Source organism: Epinephelus fuscoguttatus, linkage group LG23 (genome assembly GCF_011397635.1).
Source record: "Epinephelus fuscoguttatus linkage group LG23, E.fuscoguttatus.final_Chr_v1".
Taxonomy (NCBI): domain Eukaryota; kingdom Metazoa; phylum Chordata; class Actinopteri; order Perciformes; family Serranidae; genus Epinephelus; species Epinephelus fuscoguttatus.
Genome location: NC_064774.1, coordinates 15,821,220 through 15,846,801, shown reverse-complemented (window position 1 = coordinate 15,846,801; position 25,582 = coordinate 15,821,220). Strand labels below are relative to the sequence as shown.

General features: G+C 41.4%; 5 protein-coding genes across 5 annotated transcripts in view; 1 reads left to right on the top strand and 4 right to left on the bottom strand.

Annotated features, from left to right (window-relative positions):
• The window catches only part of LOC125884326 (C-type mannose receptor 2-like), a 138,441-nt gene extending 135,598 nt beyond the window's left edge, over window positions 1-2,843 (top strand). The window contains exons 8-9 of the mRNA XM_049569224.1: window positions 950-1,018; window positions 2,473-2,843. Of these exons, the coding sequence (XP_049425181.1) occupies window positions 950-1,018; window positions 2,473-2,843 (440 nt within the window). The remainder of the gene's footprint in view (window positions 1-949; window positions 1,019-2,472) is intronic.
• LOC125883578 (C-type mannose receptor 2-like) overlaps window positions 1-25,582 on the bottom strand; it is a 92,207-nt gene that overhangs the window by 56,752 nt on the left and 9,873 nt on the right. The window lies entirely within an intron of this gene.
• Window positions 7,907-11,889, bottom strand: LOC125884325 (snaclec stejaggregin-B subunit beta-1-like). Its single transcript, XM_049569223.1, has 4 exons — window positions 11,883-11,889; window positions 11,085-11,153; window positions 10,591-10,659; window positions 7,907-8,501 (listed from the first exon to the last, which is right to left on the bottom strand). Exons 1-4 carry the CDS (start codon window positions 11,887-11,889, stop codon window positions 8,155-8,157), a joined length of 492 nt encoding a protein of 163 aa, XP_049425180.1. The 3' UTR covers window positions 7,907-8,154.
• LOC125884324 (putative C-type lectin domain family 20 member A) lies at window positions 14,202-23,799 on the bottom strand (the record flags this gene model as incomplete). The annotated part of the gene is made up of 5 exons (XM_049569222.1): window positions 23,740-23,799; window positions 15,844-15,913; window positions 15,424-15,625; window positions 14,768-14,958; window positions 14,202-14,479 (listed from the first exon to the last, which is right to left on the bottom strand). Coding segments are annotated over exons 2-5 (705 nt in total), but the record flags the coding sequence as incomplete, so codon positions are not given.
• Window positions 19,875-22,173, bottom strand: LOC125883590 (C-type lectin galactose-binding isoform-like). Its single transcript, XM_049568002.1, has 2 exons — window positions 21,022-22,173; window positions 19,875-20,910 (listed from the first exon to the last, which is right to left on the bottom strand). Exons 1-2 carry the CDS (start codon window positions 21,323-21,325, stop codon window positions 20,843-20,845), a joined length of 372 nt encoding a protein of 123 aa, XP_049423959.1. The 5' UTR covers window positions 21,326-22,173; the 3' UTR covers window positions 19,875-20,842.

Here is a 25,582-nt window from a genome sequence, read left to right as displayed (position 1 = left end):
GTGGAACTAAAGGGATAGTGCACCCAAAAATGATAATTCAGCCATTATCTACTCACCCATATGCCGAGGGAGGCTCAGGTGAAGTTTTAGGGTCCTCACAACACTTAAGGAGATCCGAGGGGAGAAGTGGGTAGCAGCACAAGTGCACACCTAATGGCTGACGGCGACCCAGATTAAAACGTCCAAGAACACAGAATTGAAACCATAAAATATCTCCATACTGTTCGTCCGTAGTGATCCAAGTGTCCTGAAGCCCCGACATAAAAAGTTGTTAGGAAAAACATCATTTAAACTCTGTTTTTAGCCTCATTGTAGCCTGTAGCTCGAACTGCCTCTCTGTGAACTGTGTTCACGTGTGTGCGCTTGCGCACAAGACCAGCGAAAGCGCGTGAACACACATGGAGGCGCTGCCTATGTCTCATGGTCTTGCACAAGCGCACACACGTCAGCGCAGTGTACGCAGAGGCAGTTAGAGCTACAGGCTACAATGAGGCTAATAACAGTTTAAATGACGTTTTTACAAACAACTTTTTATGTCGGGGCTTCAGGATACTTGGATCACTACGGACGTGTAGTATGAAGATATTTTGTGGTTTCAATTCTCTGTTCTTGGACGTTTTAATTTGGGTCGCCGTCAGCCATTAGGTCTACAGTTATGCTGCTACCCACTTCTCCCCTCGGATCTCCGTAAGTGTTGTGAGGACTCTAAAACTTCACCAAAGCCTCCCTCGGCATATGGGTGAGTAGATAATGGCTGAATTTTCATTTTTGGGTGCACTATCCCTTTAAGAAGGGATTAAACTGATATCAGTGTGTTGCTTAGATTGGAAACTGTCATATTTTTGCAATAAGTAAATCAGCATCATAGCAACACTGTCATGTGACATTATCTAATAATATTACCCAGCAAAGCTTCACATCATGAACCATATATGAGCCTCTGTTTCAGGAACAACCACAAAGAAAGGAACAACAGCAGGTCCCTCATCATCCACTGTTACTGAGGACAAGACACAAGGTGAGCTCATGAAGAAGCTACTACAAGTGAAGCAATAGATGGAAAAAAAGGGGATGTGTGTCTCATAATAAAGGTCAATATGATATATTATAAGCAGGTCAAGAGGCTGTGTTAAACCTTTATGCACGACTTGCTAAAGCTGTTTAAGAATGGTTTAACCCTTTGAAACCTGAGCAGACTGACTTGATTTCTTACAAAAACATGAGAAGAAGGCAATGAGCAACCAAAGAAAAAATGACCCAAGAAATTTGTAAAAAGAAAAATTAAAAACAAAAAAATTAGTCAAAGCAAAAAGAAATTAAGACAGGAAAATGACCTAAACAAACTGATAATGCTGTTCCATAATTTAAAATTTGTAATAATGAGAATAATTATTAATATATATTTGTCCTAGCCGTTTCCCCATTTTAAAAAAAATAATTTTCTAAATCCTTTTCTTTCTTTTTTTTTTTTCTGTCGCCCAAGGTTTCAAAGGGTTAAACTGATATCAGTGTGTTGCTTAGATTGGAAGCTGTCATATATTTGCATTAAAGAAATAAATCAACATCATAGCAACACTGTCATGTGACATTATCTAATAATATTACCCAGCAAAGCTTCACATCATGAACCATATATGAGCCTCTGTTTCAGGAACAGCCACAAAGAAAGGAACAACAGCAGGTCCCTCATCATCCACTGTTACTGAGGACAAGACACAAGGTGAGCTCATATTGTTGAAACTGAAAGTTCTTCCTAACAATCATTCATAGCAGTTTTCAAGACTATCATCAAGTCGTGTGTTTTATTGTATGTTAGGCTGTTAGTAGTCTCTATATACAGACTCTACATTCAGTGAATGTAGAGTCTGTAGGCAAACCCCGGAGATCTTGCCTCCGGAAGAAGAGCGAAAGAGCCCTGGTTTCCAGTTGTAGGCTGTTTGTAGTCCGCATGATATTGAATCACGTTTGAGCCGGCTGCAGTTGTTGCCAGGTTAAACGGTCCATGCGGTGAACTAATGAGGCGGAACATAATTGGCGTCACTGCAAACTCTGAATCCATCGCAATGGTTCAGCATATTTACTTATATATAAACGGAAGTCGGAAACGGAAATTCGCCTCCTCCGCCCAAATCAAACCGGAATGCCAGAAAATCAGGTGTCTGCCCCCAGAGGCTGTATCGCCGTCTGCCGGAAGTCAGATGCCGAATACAGCCGATGGGTTCCGAAAATGGGCTGTAAGCTAAATAGATTCAAAAGGTGTGTGAGACAGACATGGATCAGAGAGGAGGGGAAGGGGGGCCACAGAGACTGCTTATGCATAGCACCCAGAATTAGATGCTGCAGCCCTGTTTTTAACACACATAAAGATATTTGATATTGGCACCAGACACACAAGCAGTGATTTTAACCCAGTGCTCTCAATAATGAACTGCTGCTACGATCCTGTGTTTGTCTCCATTTCTTCCATGGCAGATAAAATGATCCTGATCAAGGAGAACATGACCTGGGAGGACGCCTTATATTACTGCGAAGAGAAACACCATGACCTGGTCTCCATCACCAACCCTGACGAGCAGAAACAGGTCCAAGAGAAAGCCAAGAAGGCCAACAGTCCCTACGTCTGGCTGGGACTGCGCTACACCTGCACTCTGGGTTTCTGGTTCTGGATCGATGACAAGATGGTCACCTATAAGAACTGGGACACAGATGTACCAGCAGATGACTGTGACATGTCTGGAGCCATGGACAGAGGAGGAGAACATAAGTGGTTCAAAAAGAATGACAATGAGAAGTTTAATTTCATCTGTTCTACGTGCCAAACCCTCTATACTCACTGGTACTGATGGCCAAATGAAGCCTCATGAAGCACTTTTTTTATTTTCTAACCCCACCAGATGGTTTAAAAATAAAGGCTGAAGGACTTGCAATGAAATGTACTTTCAAGCCTTTGTTGAACAGACAGCGCCATCTGGTGGCTTCAGAAAATAAAGACAGCGGTCCATGAGGCCTCATTTGGCCATCACTGCTCACTGTTAGCAGGCCTTTGATTCATTTACTCACTTTGTTTGCAGTGCTGTGTTACATTTGGAAACATTTATACTATAACATGTGTTTGTTGAACAGCATTCTGGGACATGTAGTAATCCCAACCTGAGGGGGAGAGATGTGAAATCACCAGCAGACTTTTTAACAGCAGATTTAAATAGAGAGAAAGTAGCTACATTGAAGTCAGTTTCAAAGCAGCATCAGATTACTGAGGATGTGACCCTGTGATGGGTTTTTCTGTCTCTTTATTCTGATTCAACAACACCTGAGTTATCAATATTTGTCATTTTCTGAGCTTGTTGTTGTTATATTTTATTTCTCTATCTTTAATTCATCTTTTGAGGTTGTATTTAGTGTTCTGTATAATTCACAGTGTGTATGGTCGACATCTTTATGGTAGGAACTGGAATGAATACACCAGTCTACAGTGTACTGGTTTGATTTTGCTTTCATGTATTCAAATATGGAACATTTTACGTTCTTTATTTAGGTTTTGATGTGGTTGGTTTTATTATGTAAAATCTTTGTCTTTAATAATCACATATTTGGAGTTTTGTGTAAACAGATAATTGATTTCTCTGAGGCTGAATAAAGTGTTAAAAGACAGAGTGGTCCTCTCTTTTTTACACTAAAACTTAAGCTTTACTTAAATGAAGTGCACAGACATTTTGTGGGGCAGGTGCTCAAGCAAAAAAAGATCTATATTATATGCACCTAGCAGCTGCTACACTTTATACATTTATCATTTACTTATAACAGGCAACAACAGAGAAAACAGTGCCACACTGTGCAGGCTTCAGTGGCCTATACAGAAAATAAGCATTTGAAATTAACAAGTCTTCACACTAAATTGCCAAATGCTGTTCTCTAAATAATAAACCAAACTACAAGGTAGGCCCATGTTCTGATGTAACAATCAAGCTAAGCTCCTTCTGCTCTCCTCCTCCTTTCCTTTGCTCTCCTCTTCTCTATTTGTTGCTGTGACAAGTGAAGTTGAAGAGGAAGGGGCTGGACTCAGATGCAGGTTCTGGGCACACAATATGCTTTTAATTGAGTATTGGTGCCAGGGACCACATCTAAAAACTAAAATAGATAGAGGTACGAATGAATTTTTAAATCTGTTCAGTCTGCAATGAGGCAGTCTAAATCTCCTACCTGAGGGCAGCAGCTCGTACTCTATACGCAGAACATGAGAGGAGTCAATAGACTTAGTTAAAACAAGCATCATTTATTAATCTAAGATTAACTTAAATAACCAATGGATGCCCCTCCCACTGTTTTGGAGGTAGTGATGGCCAAATGAAGCCTCATGAACCACTTTCTTTATTTTCTGACCCCACCAGATGGCGCTCTTGGTTTAAAGATAAAGGACTGGCAATGAAGTGTGCTTTCAAACCTTTGTTGAACAGACAGCACCATCTGGTGGCTTCAGAAAATAAAGACAGCAGTTCATGAGGCCTCATTTGGCCATCACTACCTGGAGGATGCTCCAGCCAACCTCATCAGGCAGCTGGCTGACATGGGAGGGTTGTTGCCTTGATTGAGCTCACCTGGGCCTGCCAGGCTATAGAGGCTGCCTCATGTTTTCACCTGCTCTCATTGCTTTTCACTTTGCACACCTGACACACATCCATGCACGGCTTTCATTACTGACTTTGCTAAAAGCATTCTGTGTGCACAACATCTGCATGTGAGTCCAGCCCCTGTCCCTCCCTCTTCAGCTTCCCTTGTCACAGTTCACACAGGCAGATGTAGCTCCCTGCAGAGCAGCATCACGTCTCCCTGACCTGCCTTCATGGACAGCCAGGTAAGGATAATTTTTGCCCTGAGCATCGGCACTGTTTGTCAGTGTTGTGAAGTTAAACCACCATTAAGTCATCTCAATACAGCCGGTCTAATTTAGGCAGTTGCTTAACAACAAGCAGGTTAGTTTGGTGTAAAATCACACCATCTGCCTCCAACTCTGCCAGATTCAGGATCAATAATTGTCCGATGTGCGCAGAGACACACACCAAATTGCTTTCCCACTTAAATGTGTCTTTACAAACTACATTAAATGATGTTTCCATCTCCCACACCACAGCAATTATCATTAATTTACACAAATCTGACATGGGCTTTGGGTCTGCAGGCATCTGCTCTCTGGGATTCTTTTAGAATATTTTAAGCTTTTTTTGAGGATGATGATGATGATGATAATTAATAAGTGACTATATAAAAGATTAAGAGGAAAATAGAGAAAGGAAAGGAGGAGGAGAGCAGAAGGAGCTTAGCTTGATTGTTACATCAGAACATGGGCCTACCTTGTAGTTTGGTTTATTATTTAGAGAACAGCATTTGGCAATTTAGTGTGAAGATTTGTTCATTTCAAATGCTTATTTTCTATATAGGCCACTGAAGCCTGCACAGTGTGGCACTGTTTTCTCTGTTGTTGCCTGTTATAAGTAAATTATAAATGTATATGTGTAGCAGCTGCTAGGTGCATATAACATAGATCTTTAGACACCTCATATGTAAGCTGGACATATGTAAACTTTTTTATGTTTGAGCCACAAAATGTCTGTGCACTGCTCTGCATTTAAGTAAGGTAAGTTCAGGGTTCCTACAGCTTAAGGCAAGTTACATTTAAGACTTTTAAAGACTTTTTTAAAGCCACTTGAAATGAAATTTAAGACCAACGACAGAATCAGTTCGAATATATATATTTTTTATAAGTTCGAACCTAAATTTGATAATTGGAATATCATTAATAATTAATTAATACTATCAATAATGTTGTATATCACTGCGAATCCCATTCGGGCAGAGATGGCCCGCGCACGAGCCGGGCCAGAGAGGGACGCAGCGAGGGAGGGAGAGACGCCGACAGAGGAGCCCGCTGTGCCAACACCACCCACTGCGCTGTCCACGATGTGTGACCTGTTCGGGGAGACATACAGGGAGAGTGTTGCACCTGCTGCCTCCCTGCCTACCCTTTTTGAAGAACAGATGAAACGTTACCAGAATGAGACACCACTACGAGCCGAACAGGATCCACTCTTGTGGTGCACGCACTGAAGTAAACATTGCTCAGATTGCGAGGCAGAAGTTGGTCATACCTGGCACTTCAGTGAGGTCAGACCTAGTGTGATTGGTGTTTTGTCACGGTGTTCAGACACCACAGTACTTTTAGCATTGGCGTACACTCAACACTGTCCTGAGATTTGGTGCTGCTGTCCTGGTTGTTGATATCGGAGATGGGGGTGGAGACACGGTAGAGAGGAGAGTAGAACAGAACCGTGAAATACCTGGCGTTTGTTTACAGCTTGATTTTGAGGCTTTGTATATTGCGCTGTGCATGTGGGACTCCACTGCCTTGATTCCCATCGCGCTGATTTTGAAACATTTCTTGCACAAAATACACCATATTTTAGGAGGTCCCCCGACAGAGTAGGCCAAGTCAGCCTAACTAGGGGCTGGTACAATGCAAGCCTGAGCCGGCCCTTACTATAAGCTTTATCAAAAAGGAAAGTCTTAAGTCTAGTCTTAAATGTGGAGACGGTGTCTGCCTCCCGGGCTGCAACAGGAAGATGATTCCACAGGAGAGGAGCCTGATAGCTGAAGGCTCTGGCTCCTGATCTACTTTTGGAGACTTTAGGGACCACGGGTAACCCTGCGTTCTCAGAGCGCAGTGTTCTGGTGGGATAATATGGCACTATGAGCTCTTTAAGATATGACGGAGCCTGACCATTTAGAGCTTTATAAGTTCACAGTAGGATTTTAAATTTTGTCACCGCAACCACGGCTGAAAATGGCCAGACTCTGTCAGCTCACTGACATGTTATCTGAACTATGTCACTTTTGCAGATGGTACAAATGAATCATAAAAGTGTAAAGTATCCATGCTTTGCAGAAATGTACAATGCCAACATTTTCTTCTGGTGACTGGGCTGGAGATGAGTCTATATAGCTTAGTCACCTTGGTGTTGGCCAGTAAGTACACAGTTTGTCCACCAGAGTGCAGCAAAGATTATTTTTCAACTATAAAATCTCCTCAGTACATGTTCTCTGTTCAAACTCTTTAGAAACACCAAACATACTCTTATGTTTGTTTATATTATGTGCTTATGCAAAAAATGTCTATCTGCTCTAACAGACAGTTATGCAGATCAACACATATGGACAGTAGTAACGTTTCCAGTATATTTAATGGGGTTAAACTGAGGCTGGCATAATGATTACTTGGTCACTTGTTCCTTTTAAAAGCAGAGAGCAGACAAGCTGGCTCAGGTGCGCCCTCCAGTGTCGAAAGATATCACCTCACCAACAAACACATCTCCATGGACTTGTTCAACTACTCACTCAGCAGATCCACTTATGTAAAAGTAAAGCATGAAAATCAATCAGTCAAAACAGTGCAAACAAAGACAACATCATGGTTAATGGTTATATAGTTTATTCATCAATAGGCAAATCAATTATTCATTTCCATCAAACTCCAAATTGTGACAAAATATGGTTTTGCACATTATAATAATAACCAGATCTGTGATTTTAGACATATTCTCTGATAATCATACAATAGGATACAAGAACAACAACATGTTTTATGTATTTTAAAGGCCCATCTAGGCACGTGAATATCACCTTAACTAAGGCTATAAATGCAGGTGTGTGGCATTGGCGTTACATACTTATCCTTGTACAAATAATCATTAAATAAATAAAAACACGTCGACTTCAGCCATTTTAACTCAGTGCCTAATCTGCAGTGAACAAGTCTGTTAGTAATTTTGTTTCTCCCCTCGTCAAGCTGTGATTTCTGTACTTGCCATATTATCATTCAGTTAACCCAGAGAGCAGATTATTATTGTAGTTTAAGCTTGTTGCAGTCAAGAGCAGCACACCAAAAATATAAAGTCTGTGACCAGTGAGTGAGAGTGGGTGGAGGAGGAGCCTCAAATGGAGGAGGTTTAAGTATGTTTTTAAGAATATATAGTTTTTGTTTTACACACACAACAAAGTAGAATAACAGATACACTTTAACCAAGTAACTTTTTAAAAACTCAAACTATGATCTTTCCCTCATTTAGGATCTTTCTGCTGCTTTCGACCACTGACCTGGGAAACTTACTTTACAGTGCAGATGAAATTAAATGTTTCAGTATTAGCCTTTTCAAACCACTCATGTCCTTCCTCTCTGCTCATGGCTGCAGCCCTGTCACAGCTCTCAGTCTTTTCTTCTGAGGCCCACTTCTGGTAGCAGACCGCATTGTCATTGACCCAGAACCACAAATCCATAACGCAGGTGTAGCGCAGTCCCAGCCAGACGTGGGTAGTGTCAGCCTTCTTGGCTTTCTCTTGGACCCATCTCTGCTGGTCAGGGTTGGTGATGGAGACCAGGTCACAGTGTTTCTCTCTGCAGTAATTCAAGGCTTCCTCCCAGGTCTTGTTCTCTTTGATCAGGATCACTTTATCTGTCATGGAAGAAATGGACAGTTTGTGGACACTTTAGCCGGACAGTTAAAGAAACCATCTATTGTGACACAAAATCAGATGTGCAGGTAATTTACATGTTGTGACATGACAGACTGAATTTAGACCTGGCAGCTTTGTTTCTGGTCATATGTATTTTTACTTCAAGGAATAATTAGACAGAATCCAAATGTGAAATCCTGTGTATAATATATTATAAATATATTCAGACAGCTTTAGCAAGTCGTGCATAAAGGATTAACACAGCCTCTTGACCTGCTTATAATATATCATATTGACCTTTATTATGAGACACACATCCCCCTTTTTTCAGGACTCTTTTTCTAAAAAGATTCTTTCAAGATCAGATTTGTTTTTTGAAAGAAAATATTAAAGCTGACAAGAAGGCACCAGTAAGACACTGAAGAACTACATATATAAAAACAATGTGAGCTGATATATATATATGTTTTAAATGAAACTGTGTTTGAATAGGCCAAAAATGAAACTGCAGCTTAGTGGGAGGTCTATTTCTAACATTATCCAACCATCTATTGCTTCACTTGTAGTAGCTTCTTCATGAGCTCACCTTGTGTCTTGTCCTCAGTAACAGTGGATGATGAGGGACCTGCTGTTGTTCCTTTCTTTGTGGTTGTTCCTGAAACAGAGGCTCATATATGGTTCATGATGTGAAGCTTTGCTGGGTAATATTATTAGATAATGTCACATGACAGTGTTGCTGTGATGATGATTATCTTGTGCTGCTTTCAGACGCCTTTCACAAGCATTTTAACCTTTGAACCTTTGAGCAATTTGGTGCAGTTCCTTTGACAAACATGGGGAAACAAAGACAATGAGCAGGTCGTTTCCTTGTATGTTTGTATTTAATTTACCAATTTCTTGGGTTGTTTCGTCTTTGGTTGCTTATTGCCTTCTTCACATGTGTTTGTGAGAAATTAAGCCAATCTGCTCAGGTTAAAGGGGCTAAATATTGCTCCAAAGATGAACTGTTTTACTGCCAGATCTGCCAAACCCCACATCGCGCATCGCAGGGTAAGATGTTCACTCACACAGACACAGTTTAACTTACACAAGTTACAACACATCCCATTTACTGTTACAACAAGCCCCAGGCCCAGGCTGATAACATAAACAGTCTGCAACATTTCTCATGCATTGTTCAAAAGCCTACTCAATTACGAGTGCTGCTAAGCTAAAAGCTAATGATTAAGCTCAGAGGTTAGTGATAGAGAGGACAGGAGAGAAAGAAGAGGGAGAGGACAGGACAACAGCAGTCAGTGGCGGAGCGGCTCGTAGCTATGGGTACCCATCTGTAGGCTCTCCACCTGTCAGTGAGACAAACATGAAAGACGCGCAGTGTAACAGACGAGGAGTGGTCATTACGTGCGACTATTATGCACAGTTGTGAGGTGCGCAGCAGCAGATCTCACAGCACACTGTTTATAAACCAGTTCACCAGTTTAATTGCAGGAAATGTTTAGTTGTTAAGCCATTTCTACATGTGGCTGCTGCTGGCTTGAGTCTTGACCCTCTCGTTATCAATAACTTGCAGTGCTGAGATAAATGTTTAAAGTCCCAAAAAAGTAATTTATTACGAACAGGTCAATAAAACAGGTTTCAAAATTCAAAATACCTTGTAAACAAACGAAATATTCAGTATTACACATTTTCTTTGGTTACTTTTCTTTCAAACATTTTTTAAAGTTATGATCTCACTGCTGGTAAAAAAAAAACGGAAAAAAAAAATAAATAAAAAATCGGTTTGCTCCTGCAGCCAGCCAGAGACGAAGGATCCATTCCACACACCTGAGCCAGAGAAAAAGAGGGAGGGAAGGAGAGAGATCGAGTTTCTCTCTTTGATGAATGAAGCCTTATTGTTTTGCTGCTATTAAACAATGAGAGACATGTTTTCTCCGTTTACTTAAATATTCACACTACTGTGCACGGGGAGACAGAGACCTGCTCTGCTCCAGACACACTCAGCACCTTGGACAGCACGGTGCACCTGACTGTTGTCGATGTGTACGTCAAATGATTGCTTCACTTGTAGTAGCTTCTTCATGAGCTCACCTTGTGTCTTGTCCTCAGTAACAGTGGATGATGAGGGACCTGCTGTTGTTCCTTTCTTTGTGGTTGGCTCTGAAAAAGAGGTTCATATATGGTTCATGATGTGAAGCTTTGCTGGGTAATATTATTAGATAATGTCACATGACAGTGTTGCTGTGATGATGATTATCTTGTGCTGCTTTCAGACGCCTTTCACAAGTATTTAAACCTTTGAACCTTTGAGCAATTTGGTGCAGTTCCTTTGACAAACATGGGGAAACAAAGACAATGAGTAGGTCGTTTCCTTGTATGTTTGTATTTAATTTACCAATTTCCTGAGTCGTTTCGTCTTTGGTTGCTTATTGCCTTCTTCCCATGTTTTTGTGAGAAATTAAGCCAATCTGCTCAGGTTAAAGGGGCTAAATATTGCTCCAAAGCTGAACTGTTTTACTGCCAGATCTGCCAAACCTCGATGTCAAATGATTGCTTCACTTGTAGTAGCTTCTTCATGAGCTCACCTTGTGTCTTGTCCTCAGTAACAGTGGATGATGAGGGACCTGCTGTTGTTCCTTTCTTTGTGGCTGGCTCTGAAACAGAGGCTCATATATGGTTCATGATGTGAAGCTTTGCTGGGTAATATTATTAGATAATGTCACATGACAGTGTTGCTATGATGCTGATTCATTTCTTTTTAATTCAAATATATGACAGCTTCCAATCTAAGCAACACACATCACTTTTCTTGTGCTGCTTTCAGACGCCTTTCACAAGTATTTTAACCTTTGAACCTTTGAGCAATTTGGTGCAGTTCCTTTGACAAACATGGGGGAAAGGAAGTGGGTAACATGGTAAAAAATGTCCCTCACACTGCAAAAAAAAAAAGAAAAAAAATCAGAAAGATATTCTTAAAGCCCCTACAAGGAACTTTCATTTTGAGTTGATTTTGGCAACCCTGTGGACAAAAGCGGTAGTGTTTTGCTGGAATGAAGCCTACAATTCCCATGAGCTCTAGCACGTATTGTCGTAAAGACGCTTACCTGGCTCGCGCATGTGTTTGTTTTGGGGATGAATGAAACAACAAGATGGGAAAACTTTGCCCCCGCTCCTATCGGGGATCCCAGCTCATCTCTGCCGTGCCCCAGCTCCACCTCTCCGGCGTAAGCGCCACCGCCGCCGGGGTAAACGCAGCGGTCGGCTGGTAAGGCTGAAGGCCTGTTTGGCTAGCACTTCCACGGCTTCTTGGACTGAGTATGGAGCGGTGGCTCACCTCTTTATTTCTCGGAACTTGCTGGACCCTGTCGACGCCTGGCTGGTACCTGTCATCAGCCCGGATAAGGTGTTCCAGCGCCGCAGCCGCTGCTCTCCTCGTCCCCGCTGGCGCAGGGTGAATCTGTGCAACCTGCGGCCTCTGTGTGTGGCTCCCCAGACAGCTAACGCCGTGGACCCGCCAGCTCCTGCCAGGATTGGGCTGGTAAATGCTAGATCGCTAGCGAACAAAACGTTTATCCTGAAGGATTTCCTGACTTCCCGGGGATTGGATTTTCTCTGTGTGACTGAGACGTGGCTGACTGTTGGCGAGTCCAGTGCTTTCACAGAACTTTTACCCGATGATTGCTGCTATTTTAACTCCCCGCGGACGTCGGGTCGAGGAGGAGGAATAGCGACTATTTATGAGAGTCACTAAATGTAAGCAGCTAGGTAAGATGAAGTGTGCCGTCTGAGTGCCACAAATCGTTTCGTCCTGGAAGCGACCTGCGGCGGACCCGGAGTCAGTTTCCTAAAGGTATGGATATACACTATATAGAAATAGCTTATCTTCACACCGATGGTCTCATTTGCTGTTGTAGGTCACGCACAGACATCAGCAGAAACGAGAGACTTTTGCATATCCAGTTAAAAGTTCCTTGTAGGGGCTTTAAAAAGTGGTACAGAAATCTTAGAATTTTTCCAGGTCATTTTCTTGTTTGTTTGGTTTAAATTTCCTTTTTCTGTTTTTTTTTTCTTTTTACCAATTTCTTGAATATTTTTGGGTCATTGTTTCTTTGGTTGCTCATTGCCTTCTTCCCATTTATTCTGTAAGAAATCAAGTCAGTCTGCTCAGGTTTCAAAGGGTTAAACCATTCTTAAACAGCTGAAACAGCTGACTACATTACACCAGTAAGACACTGAAGAACTACATATAAGTAACACAAGGTAACCATGTAAAAGTGAAAAATAGAAACATAGATCATACTTTAATTAGATCCCGCCTCATTGATCACTATAATCTTAAAATTGGAATAATGTTTTTGCCATGAGATCTGTGAAACCTCGATGTCACATGATTGCTTCACCTGTAGTAGCTTCTTCATGAGCTCACCTTGTGTCTTGTCCTCAGTAACAGTGGATGATGAGGGACCTGCTGTTGTTCCTTTCTTTGTGGTTGTTCCTGAAACAGAGGCTCATATATGGTTCATGATGTGAAGCTTTGCTGGGTAATATTATTAGATAATGTCACATGACAGTGTTGCTATGATGCTGATTCATTTCTTTAATTCAAATATATGACAGCTTCCAATCTAAGCAACACACATCACTTTTCTTGTGCTGCTTTCAGACGCTTTTCACAAGCATTTTAACCTTTGAACCTTTGAGCAATTTGGTGCAGTTCCTTTGACAAACATGGGGAAACAAAGACAATGAGCAGGTCGTTTCCTTGTATGTTTGTATTTAATTTACCAATTTCCTGGGTTGTTTCGTCTTTGGTTGCTTATTGCCTTCTTCCCATGTTTTTGTGAGAAATTAAGCCAATCTGCTCAGGTTAAAGGGGCTAAATATTGCTCCAAAGCTGAACTGTTTTACTGCCAGATCTGCCAAACCTCGATGTCAAATGATTGCTTCACTTGTAGTAGCTTCTCCATGAGCTCACCTTGTGTCTTGTCCTCAGTAACAGTGGATGATGAGGGACCTGCTGTTGTTCCTTTCTTTGTGGTTGGCTCTGAAACAGAGGCTCATATATGGTTCATGATGTGAAGATTTGCTAGTTGACTGTTGATAGATACAAACCTCACAACATTGTAGCACTGATGCTTAATTATGATCCTGTTTTTTCCCTCAGCTTGTTTTCTCTCCCTTTCCTTTCTTTCTTTTCAAAGCCTGATTTGCACTTTTTGGGTAAAGACATGATGACAGTCGTGCTCCAGCAGCAACATGAGCTGTCACTCACTCACTCTCTTTGCTTGAGCTGCCTTTAGAGAGGAATCCAGGTGCAGGGGCCAACTGAACCATTGTGTGCTTCTTGTAGGGGGCATGAAGGGCCTCAGAGAGGCTCCGCTATTTTCATTACACAAAGTTCACTCTGTCAAGTGATTTACTCAGCCCAGTTTGATTTAGTTATGGCACTTTTTACTTAGAAATAAATTTTGCAAACAAAACCAAACTTTTCATTGCAGGCTTTTCAAGAAAGGAACAAATAAATAAAGAAAGAACATAAACACTGTAAAATCAGCTGGATCTTCAGGCTGGTTTTACAGTGATACTCCAATAGGAGAAAACAGTTGAGACAGACCTTTGCAAAACTCACCATTGTAGCAGAAGAAGGGTTTTTTATGGTCACATTTGGGTGCTCTCCATTTTCCATTCCTATTATTATTTAACTTAGTCGTAGCACATTGCTTGAGATCTTTATCATTATCTGACTCCAGATCCCAGTATCTGAAAGAGGAATTGCTCCCATCTGACCACCTCCAGGAGTCTCTGAACAGGCCGATCCACACGCACTCGTCTGAATTAATGTCTCTCTTGAATTCGTCGTCCTCTAACTGTTGGTCTCCACTGACCAGGTCAGTGTGATGTTTTCTGCAGTAGCTCTGAGCCTGTGGCCAGCTCATCTTGTCTTCAATCAGATGGAATGTCTTGTTGGATTGCCTCCTTTCTGTGGGATAAACAGACAAAACTTACATCACCATATCTTAAGGAAATACACATTTTTTTCAAGTGGTATAGTTTCATAAAAGACTGTTTGATAATTACTCTTATTATTATTATTATTATTATTATTATTACTAATTACCTGTGAAACATGAACTAATTTATTTGTATTCCAGTCAAGATATTGGCAGAATTTTGGCAAAATATGGTGGACAACTCAATATTATGAATAGCATTAGTATGTGTATATGTGATTCAGTGAGTAGTTGGGTTATAAGAAACATATTCTCACCATCGTAGCAGATGAAGGCATGCTTATGCTCTGTACAATGGAAGTCCAGCCATGAGTTATTACGTATACACACACAGTTTTCAGGAGAGTTAATATCATTTGGTTCATCTGGAGCCCATTTTGTATTAGTGTCATTGAACTCCACTCCTGGCAGAGACCAGTGCCACATCCTGTTGTCTTCTCCTGCGGTGCTGCAAGGAGGTTAAAAAGAGGACAAATCACAGTGTCATATCACGTCATATCATTGGGTACAACCCTCTGCAGTGAAATCTGGTCTGCACTTGTCAAAAGGCTCAGTAGCTGGCACACTATCATACAACATGGGGATGATTGGTTAATTGCACTGAGGTGTCCACAGTCGGCCTTGAGTCACAACTGATCTTATATGAAGACACCAAAGATAAGGGTGAGAATTACAATTCTGCCATTATTGTAAAGGCCCCTAAAAAAGACCATAAATAATGCTCATTATATGAAAACATTAGATCTTATATCAGCCACCATCCATTCCAGTGTACCCAAACAGTTCTGTCAGGCCGAGCGCACCCAAGAGGGCTAAAAAGAGCACCTGAGCGGACTCCATCCCTTTATTTCTATCACAATCTGCTGTAATCCTCAGACATCACAGTTCCAGTTACACTACGTATGTGTCATACCTCTGAGACAAGTTGTAAAGCCCAATCCAGGCTCCATCTTGATTCTGTGCAGAGTCACGGAGTCTCTCCATGTCTGTCATGTTAGACACTGTGGCCAGGTCAGTGTGATGCTCTCTGCAGTACTGCTGGGCTTCAGTCCAGTTCTTCTTCTCTTTAACAAAGTGGTACTCATGGAGGTGACACATGAAGAAGGAACACTGACCTAATAACAGAGGAAATGCTGCAGTGATGGAGCAGACAGCATTAAATCAACATCATGAGTACACACCTACTACTTACTCCACGCCTCTTTATTCACTTAGATTTCTGAGTTTCTGGATGATTTGCTCTTTATTTCATGATAAGAATGAGCTTTAAGTGAAATCATTTCATGGCAGCAGCAGCAGCACTGCTGTATATGTGATAAGATGATCCACTTACCCATCAGAAGGAGCAGAAACAGACTCCACTGCATCTTTGCTCTGTTAGATGAAACTGATATTTCAGTGTGCTGTGAACCAAACACAATGGATTTAACAAATATTCAGTAAAATAAAAAATAAACATTTTAACTCTTAACTGTATGTCCATTAAAAACAAGAAATACACACACAAACAAAGGTCACCACCCCCTCCAGTTTATGAGGAAGCAGAATGATGTTTAGCAGCTAATATGTTTAGCAGTTTAGCAGCTAATATGCAAATTAGGTTGAAACCTGCATGAACAGACTCACACTGTGAAACTGTCACTGTTTTACAGCTCATTAAAATTTCTTATTTGAATAAAAAACAAATAATGTAATGCATCAGGCTGAGCCAATAACAAACATTCATTCATTTTCTGTAACTGCTTATCCTGTTAGGGGTCACGAGGGGGCTGGAGCCTATCCCAGCTGACACTGGGTGAGAGGCAGGGTGCACCCTGGACAGGTCACCAGACTATCACAGGGCTGACACATAGAGACAGACAACCATTCACACTCACATTCACAACTACGGACAATTTAGAGTCACCAATTAACCTGCATGTCTTTGGACTGTGTGAGGAAACTAGAGCACCTGGAGAAAACCCACGCTGACACGGGGAGAACATGCAAGCTCCACACAGAAGGGCTCCCCCACCCCGAGGTTCAAACCCCCCACCCTAATCTGTCAGAAACGTGGTTATTCTCTGGTTTTCATATATTCACCTTACAATACACTGCTACTATCAAAAACATATTGTGTTTCAGGAGTGGGTGAGACACGATGACATCACAGGTTCTTTAGCCAGAATGAGAAAAAAGAGGATAACACGTAGTCACAGATAAAACAATATTAAGGCTTAACTAAGAGGAGGGAAAGTAGTGTCTTTTCAGCACAGAGTAATGTCTGCTGCATAAAGCTCCATAAACCAAATCCTGAACCTGAGAGGTAAAACCCAGGGCAAGAAGACGTCCACTGGCCTCACAAAGCTTCACAGTATTGAAGCGTTGTTGGATTTCTTTGCATTATAATGTCAGGTGTTCTTGTTATTGTGTCCACTCTTTGTAAAACACGCTGAACTTTGCATGAAATTAAAACTTTAAAATGATAAACTGTGATTATAAAACATGTCACAAATGAGCTGAGCTGTTTGCTAAATCTGGCAAATACAAAAAGACAAAGTGCAAATCTGATTTGATTTGAAATGATGTGAAATATATACTGAAAAAAAGACATTACTCTTCTGTCCACCTCTGCACACACACAATAAATAATATATCAAAGTGACACAACAGAATCATAACTTACATCTTCTGTCCTCCTCTCAGCCGCTTCACTCTGGTGTCTCTCTTTGTGTGCTGATGAAGACTAAAATGTCCCCCAGGTAGATGCTCTCTTTGAGCCGCCTTCACCTGACGTCAGCATTTGAATATCAAAATACTGAAGTCCAAGATGTTTATCATAGTCGAGAAATGATCTATTGATGACAAGAACATCATTTACATGATGCAGTGGGAAATAAAGAGAGGAACACACTTTGCTGTTGTTTGTCCAACGAGCAGAAAACAAGGTGTCATCCCTAAATATCCACTAATAAGGAGAATAAACTGAACTCATGTTTGTTACTCTGAAAATATAGATTTTTGCATTGTCAGAAATATAATTATTGTTATGCCAGCAATGATTTGAACATATTTTTGTTGTTATTCTGTTTCTTTTCATTCACACTCAAAGGCAAAGTCAACAATGCCATCAGTTTACAGTGAAACTAAAGTCCATTCATACGACAGTAAATAAGTCTTTAGGTTAACCTGTACAGTATATTTGTACTGGTACGTTTTGACTGTACATTCTATCAGGGTGTTTTCACACTCGGTCCTTTTCAGCCCTCTAACAGCACTCAGAGCGGTGACTCAGCATTTTTTTACCTCGGGTGTTTCTGTGCTGCACACTGTTGCTGTGTGATGTATTCTACATTCCACATCTGGAGACGTGCAGTATCGTCTGTGGACCAGACTACTCCTCGTCCTGCGTCCTTGCAAGCATTACAGGTGGACGTGATTTCGTCTGTTTTTTCAAGCGTCCCAGGTCAACAGCATGTGATCTAGAGGGCTAAACACAATGGCAAAGAGCAACACCTGGAGCTCTTTGTGTTCAAATGGCACAAGGCACACTCTGGTTCACTTCAGGGGGGTCTGAGTCCTCTTGCAGTGTTCACATTATGTGCAAAAAAATGCTGAGTCACAGCTCTGAGACCACTTAGAGGGCTGTTACGTGTGAAAACACCCTTACAGAGTGTACAGAGGTCTCCTCCTCTCCAAATCAAACGGACCAGGTGATTAAAAGCGGTAATAACACTGATTAAAGCAGTTTCACATTAGAAAACCATGTTTTTCTGAAGCAGCTCGTCACAGAAGGGCTGCTAAAATGTCAATGACTGTGATCATGGTGATCTTTGTAGTCGAGGACCCGCCCCCTGTGTAGATAGAATTCTAAGGCTATGAAAACACATGTGAAACATTCTTATTTTCAGGTGATTACAGACTAAAGAAAACATCTTATTATATTGCATATCTGCCAATATATCCCCCTAAAGTTTTTGCAAGACATGTTTGTTCTAATTTAACTTTTTAAATGTGTCCCTCTGCATCACCTCTCAATTAAAAGTGAGCTGTTTGCCTGACAACAGCAGCTGACTCGAGCCCCTGCTCCTCCCTCTTCAGCGTCCCTTGTGACAGCCGCGCGCAACTCAAGCGCCCTGCAGAGCAGCATCACGTCTTCCTCATCTGACGTCATGGACAGCCAGGTAACGACTGTGTGTGCCCTGAGCCTCGGCATTCTTTGCCTCTGCTGTGAAATTAAAGCACTATTAAACATCTTAATACAGGCAGTCTAATGTGGGCAATAACCCAGTGTTAAGTTTAACAACAAGTAAGATAGTGTGGCGTAAAACCACACCGTCTCCCTCCAACTCTCTGCCAGATTCAGGTTCACCAGCTGCCCGGTGTGAGCGGAGACACACGCCGAACTGCTTCCCCACGTCCACAGGTCTTATTAAACTAAAACTCAATCTGAAATAATGTTTACATCTCACGTTGCGTCTCTGCTGATTAAATTAAGCAAAGATGACGTCATGCAGTTTGGGGCTGCAGTGCGTAAAGACTTGATCTTGTGATCATGTGAACCCATCCCCCTTCACTGCCATTCTCTACCTGTCCACCAGATGCCCTCAGACTTGCACACCTCCACATGCAGCCACTTCCTCCTGCCCTGCAGTCACCCCTGTCCTGCCACTGCCATCAGCCGGGCGCGTTCACTCTCACAGGGTGCCTTTCTTTTTACTTTTACAAGGTGCTGCAGCTGCCATTTAAAAGTCTGTGCTGTTGCATGCAGCATGCACACAGTCAGGACACACTACTGTCTCATAAGATTACACCTTGAACTTTGACCCTCTTGCTTTCATATCCGTTACCTTGGAGATGAAACAAACGCCACTTACCCAGTTCGCCAGAGACTGAGATCAACCCAGAGAGCTCTGCTGTTGTTACTTTGTCATGTGTGTAGTTTATAATTTAAACTATCTTAATGATCTTTGTTCTTAATAGACGTGCAAAATTAGGGTGCACTTGATGATCTGAATGAAAAATATGTCTAATTAGGAATATTAGATATAGTAATACTTAGGTCAGTGACATGTTCGACACAACTATTAAAACATTAAGGAGAAAAACACTCATAAAATATTAAATTCCACAGCCTGAGATGGCACAATACAATTTCTTGTAACTTTAAACTGTTTTTAATCCCCTGGCTACTTAAAAAATAGCAATCATATTTTATTTTGATTTAAATTTGAAGTTTTCAAAGCTGAAAAGGCACTGATTTTCATGGAGTGACTCATTACACACTTGCCAAATCAACGGAGTTCAAGAATAAAAAGCTTGGGTTGAATAAGCTTTAGTTTTAGTGAAAAGAAGAAAAAGAAGAGAGGACCACTCTGTCTTTGAACAGTTTATTCAAGCTCAGAGAAAACAATTATCTGTTTACACAAAACTCCAAAAACGTGATTATTAAAAACAAAGATTTTACATAATAAAACCAACTAGATCAAAACTAGTGACGGCCAGATGAAGCCTCATGGACCACTTTCTTTATTTTCTGACCCCACCACATGGCGCTCTTGGTTTAAAGATAAAGGCTGAAGGACTTGCAATGAAGTGTGCTTTCAAACCTTTGTTGAACAGACGGCGCCATCTGGTGGCTTCAGAAAATAAAGACAGTGGTTCATGAGGCCTCATTTGGCCATCACTGCTCAAAACCTAAATAAAGATAGTAACATGTTCCATATTTGAATACATGAGAGCAAAATCAAACCAGTACACTGTAGACTGGTGTATTCATTCCAGTTCCTACCATAAAGACGTCGACCATACACACTGTGAATTATACAGAAAACTAAATACAACCTCAAAAGATGAATTAAAGATAGAGAAATAAAATATAACAACAACAAGCTCAGAAAATGACAAATATTGATAACTCAGGTGTTGTTGAATCAGAATAAAGAGACAGAAAAACCCATCACAGGGTCACATCCTCAGTAATCTGATGCTGCTTTGAAACTGACTTCAATGTAGCTACTTTCTCTCTATTTAAATCTGCTGTTAAAAAGTCTGCTGGTGATTTCACATCTCTCCCCCTCAGGCTGGGATTACTACATGTCCCAGAATGCTGTTCAACAAACACATCTTATAGTGTAAATGTTTCCAAATGTAACACAGCACTGCAAACAAAGTGAGTAAATGAATCAAAGGCCTGCTAACAGTGAGTATAGAGGGTTTGGCACGTAGAACAGATGAAATTAAACTTCTCATTGTCATTCTTTTTGAACCACTTAAGTTCTCCTCCAGCCAGACGTAGGGACTGTTGGCCTTCTTGGCTTTCTCTTGGACCCATTGCTGCTCGTCAGGGTTGGTTAATTCCCTCCGCAGTAATATAAGGCATCCTCTGAGGTCTCGCTCTCATCGGTCGGGATCACTTTATCTGTCATGGAAGAAATGGAGACAAACACAGGCCAGTGTAAATAACAGCTGTAACATTACTTTATGTAAATATATTTTATCACATGTGTTATATTATCTTTAAAATATTCACCGCCATAGCAGAAGAAGGGTTTTGTCTCATCACAGTCTTCATCCCTCCATCTGCCTCCATCATTCAGCATGGTCACAGCACATCTCTCACTGCCTGAGTCATCGTAAAACTGTGGACCCCTGTATCTGAAAGAGAAACTGCTCCCATCTGACCACCTCCAGGAGTCTCTGAACAGGCCGATCCACACGTACTTGTTTGACTTATACTCTCTCTTGAATTCGTCGTCCTCTAACTGTTGGTCTCCACTGACCAGGTCAGTGTGATGTTCTCTGCAGTAGTTCTGAGCCTGTGGCCAGGTTCTCATCTTGTCTTCAATCAGATGGAATCTCTTATTGGATTGCCTCCTTTCTGTGGGATAAACAGACAAACTAAGAAACACACACTGTTTACAAGTTATTTCATCTCATAAAAATCCTTTTTTCTTATTTAAACAGGTGAAACAATAACGTGAGATAAATTAAAATGAATCCACTGCAGGTTCACATGTTTACAAGATCAAAGTGTGTGTGATATAATAAGGTGGATCACATCATTAAAAGTAGGACTGGATTAGAATTCATTTCTGCATGTAGAGAAAGAGACATTTTATCACCACACTTACCAGTAATGTTACTTAAAAGTAAATAAATAAATAGAAAATAACACCAGTTGACTTTTGACTTTTAAATATCTAATTTTTTAACCTTATCAGCCAAGTTTCTACTTAATCCCACGCAAAAAGAGGAGGTATATGTCAACGAAAACTATTGTTAGACAGGATGATCTGCTGTATACACATAATAACATTATTAGTTACATATTCTCACCATCATAGCACATACATTTATGATAACTACAACAACGGACATCCTTCCATGTGTGATTGTCCATCAGCACACATTTCTCATTTGTAGAACGGTAATTATTCGGCTGTCCTTTATGCCATCTGCTCTCCCTATACCTGGACTCCAGCCCTGGCAGAGACCACTGCCAGTGCCACGTCCCTCTCTCATTTCTTTCAGGGTCGCTGTAAAGCCCAATCCAGGCTCCATCTTGATTCTGTGCAGAGTCACGGAGTCTCTCCATGTCTGTCATGTTAGACACTGTGGCCAGGTCAGTGTGATGCTCTCTGCAGTAGTGCTGGGCTTCAGTCCAGGTCTTCTTCTCTTCAACAAAGTGGTACTCATGGAGGTGACACATGAAGAAGGAACACTGACCTAATAACAGAGGAAATACTGCAGTGATGGAGCAGACAGCATTAAATCAACATCATGAGTACACACCTACTACTTACTCCACGCCTCTTTATTCACTTAGATTTCTGAGTTTCTGGATGATTTGCTCTTTATTCCATGATAAGAATGAGCTTTAAGTGAAATTATTTCATGGCAGCAGCAGCAGCAGCAGCAGCACTGCTGTATATGTGATAAGATGATCCACTTACCCATCAGAAGGAGCAGAAACAGACTCCACTGCATCTTTGCTCTGTTAGATGAAACTGATATTTCAGTGTGCTGTGAACCAAACACAATGGATTTAACAAATATTGTCAGTAAAATAAAAAATAAACATTTTAACTCTTAACTGTATGTCCATTAAAAACAAGAAATACACACACAAACAAAGGTCACCACCCCCTCCAGTTTATGAGGAAGCAGAATGATGTTTAGCAGCTAATATGCAAATTAGGATGAAACCTGCATGAACAGACTCACACTGTGAAACTGTCACTGTTTTCCAGCTCATGAAAATTTCTTATTTGAATAAAACACAAATAATGTAATGCATCAGGCTGAGCCAATAACAAACATTCATTCATTTTCTGTAACTGCTTATCCTGTTAGGGGTCACGAGGGGGCTGGAGCCTATCCCAGCTGACACTGGGTGAGAGGCAGGGTGCACCCTGGACAGGTCACCAGACTATCACAGGGCTGACACATAGAGACAGACAACCATTCACACTCACATTCACACCTACGGACAATTTAGAGTCACCAATTAACCTGCATGTCTTTGGACTGTGGGAGGAAACCAGAGCACCTGGAGAAAACCCACGCTGACACGGGGAGAACATGCAAGCTCCACACAGAAGGGCTCCCCCACCACGAGGTTCAAACCCCCCCACCCTAATCTGTCAGAAACGTGGTTATTCTCTGGTTTTCATATATTCACCTTACAATACACTGCTACTATCAAAAACATATTGTGTTTCAGGAGTGGGTGAGACACGATGACGTCAAGGGTTCTTTCACCAGAATGAGAAAAAAGAGGATAACACGTAGTCACAGATAAAACAATATTAAGGCTTAACTAAGAGGAGTGAAAGTAGTGTCTTTTCAGCACAGAGTAATGTCTGCTGCATAAAGCTCCATAAACCAAATCCTGAGCCTGAAAGGTAAAACCCAGGGCAAGAAGACGTCCACTGGCCTCACAAAGCTTCACAGTATTTCTTTGCATTATAATGTCAGGTGTTCTTGTTATTGTGTCCACTCTTTGTAAAACACACTGAACTTTGCATGAAATTAAAACTTTAAAATGATAAACTGTGATTATAAAACATGTCACAAATGAGCTGAGCTGTTTGCTAAATCTGGCAAATACAAAAAGACAAAGTGCAAATCTGATTTGATTTGAAATGATGTGAAATATATACTGAAAAAAAGACATTACTGTTCTGTCCACCTCTGCACACACACAATAAATAATATATCAAAGTGACACAACAGAATCATAACTTACATCTTCTGTCGTCCTCTCAGCCGCTTCACTCTGGTGTCTCTCCTTGTGTGCTGATGAAGACTAAAATGTCCCCCAGGTAGATGCTCTCTTTGAGCCGCCTTCACCTGACGTCAGCATTTGCATATTAAAATACTCAGGTCAAAAATGTCCAAAGTCCAGAAAGGATTTATTGATGACATGAACATCATTTACATGATGCACCAGGAAATAAAGAGAGGAACACACTTTGCTGTTTTCTGTCCAACGAGCAGAAAACAAGGTGTCATACCTAAATATCCACTAATAAGGAGAATAAACTGAACTCATGTTTGTTACTCTGAAAATATAGATTTTTTGCATTGTCAGAAATATAATTATTGTTACGCCAGCAATGATTTGAACATATTTTTGTTGTTATTCTGTTTCTTTTCATTCACACTCACAGGCAAAGTCAACAATGCCATCAGTTTACAGTGAAACTAAAGTCCATTCATACGACAGTAAATAAGTCTTTAGGTTAGCCTGTACAGTATATTTGTACTGGCACATTTTGACTGTACATTCTGTCAGGGTGTTTTCACACTCGGTCCTTTTCAGCCCTCTAAGTGCACTCAGAGCGGTGACTCAGCATTTTTTGCGCATATGTGAACACCCCAAGAGATCTCAGACCCCCCTGAAGTGAACCGTACTCAGACCACCTCCCTGGACTTCACACTGGAGGAAAACCTTAGTGTTTCTGTGCTGCACACTGTTGCTGTGTGATGTATTCTACATTCCACATTTGGAGATGTGCAGTATCGTCCGTGGACCAAACTACTCCTCATCCTGCGTCCTTGCAAGCGTTACAGACGGACGTGGTTTCGTCTGTTTTTTCAAGCGTCCCAGGTCAACAGCATGTGATCTAGAGGGCTAAACACAATGGCAAAGAGCAACACCTGGAGCTCTTTGTGTTCAAATGGCACAAGGCATACTCTGGTTCACTTCAGGGGGGTCTGAGTCCTCTTGCAGTGTTCACATTATGTGCAAAAAAATGCTGAGTCACAGCTCTGAGTCCACTTAGAGGGCTGTTACGTGTGAAAACACCCTTACAGAGTGTACAGAGGTCTCCTCCTCTCCAAATCAAACGGACCAGGTGATTAAAAGCGGTAATAACACTGATTAAAGCAGTTTCACATTAGAAAACCATGTTTTTCTGAAGCAGCTCGTCACAGAAGGGCTGCTAAAATGTCAATGACTGTGTCTGAAGCCAGTGTTTGGTTGGTCCGTTCTGGGCTACTGTAGAAACACGGAGGTGCAACATGGTGATCTTTGTAGTCGAGGACCCGCTCCCTGTGTAGATAGAATTCTAAGGCTACGAAAACACGCGTGAAACATTCTTATTTTCAGGTGATTACAGACTAAAGAAAACATCTAATTATATTGCATATCTGCCAATATATCCCCCTAAAGTTTTTGCAAGACATGTTTGTTCTAATTTAACTTTTTAAATGTGTCCCTCTGCATCACCTCTCAATTAAAAGTGAGCTGTTTGCCTGACAACAGCAGCTGACTCGAGCCCCTGCTCCTCCCTCTTCAGCGTCCCTTGTGACAGCCGCGCGCAACTCAAGCGCCCTGCAGAGCACCATCACGTCTCCCTCATCTGACGTCATGGACAGCCAGGTAACGACTGTGTGTGCCCTGAGCCTCGGCATTCTTTGCCTCTGCTGTGAAATTAAAGCACTATTAAACATCTTAATACAGGCAGTCTAATGTGGGCAATAACCCAGCGTTAAGTTTAACAACAAGTAAGATAGTGTGGCGTAAAACCACACCGTCTCCCTCCAACTCTCTGCCAGATTCAGGTTCACCAGCTGCCCGGTGTGAG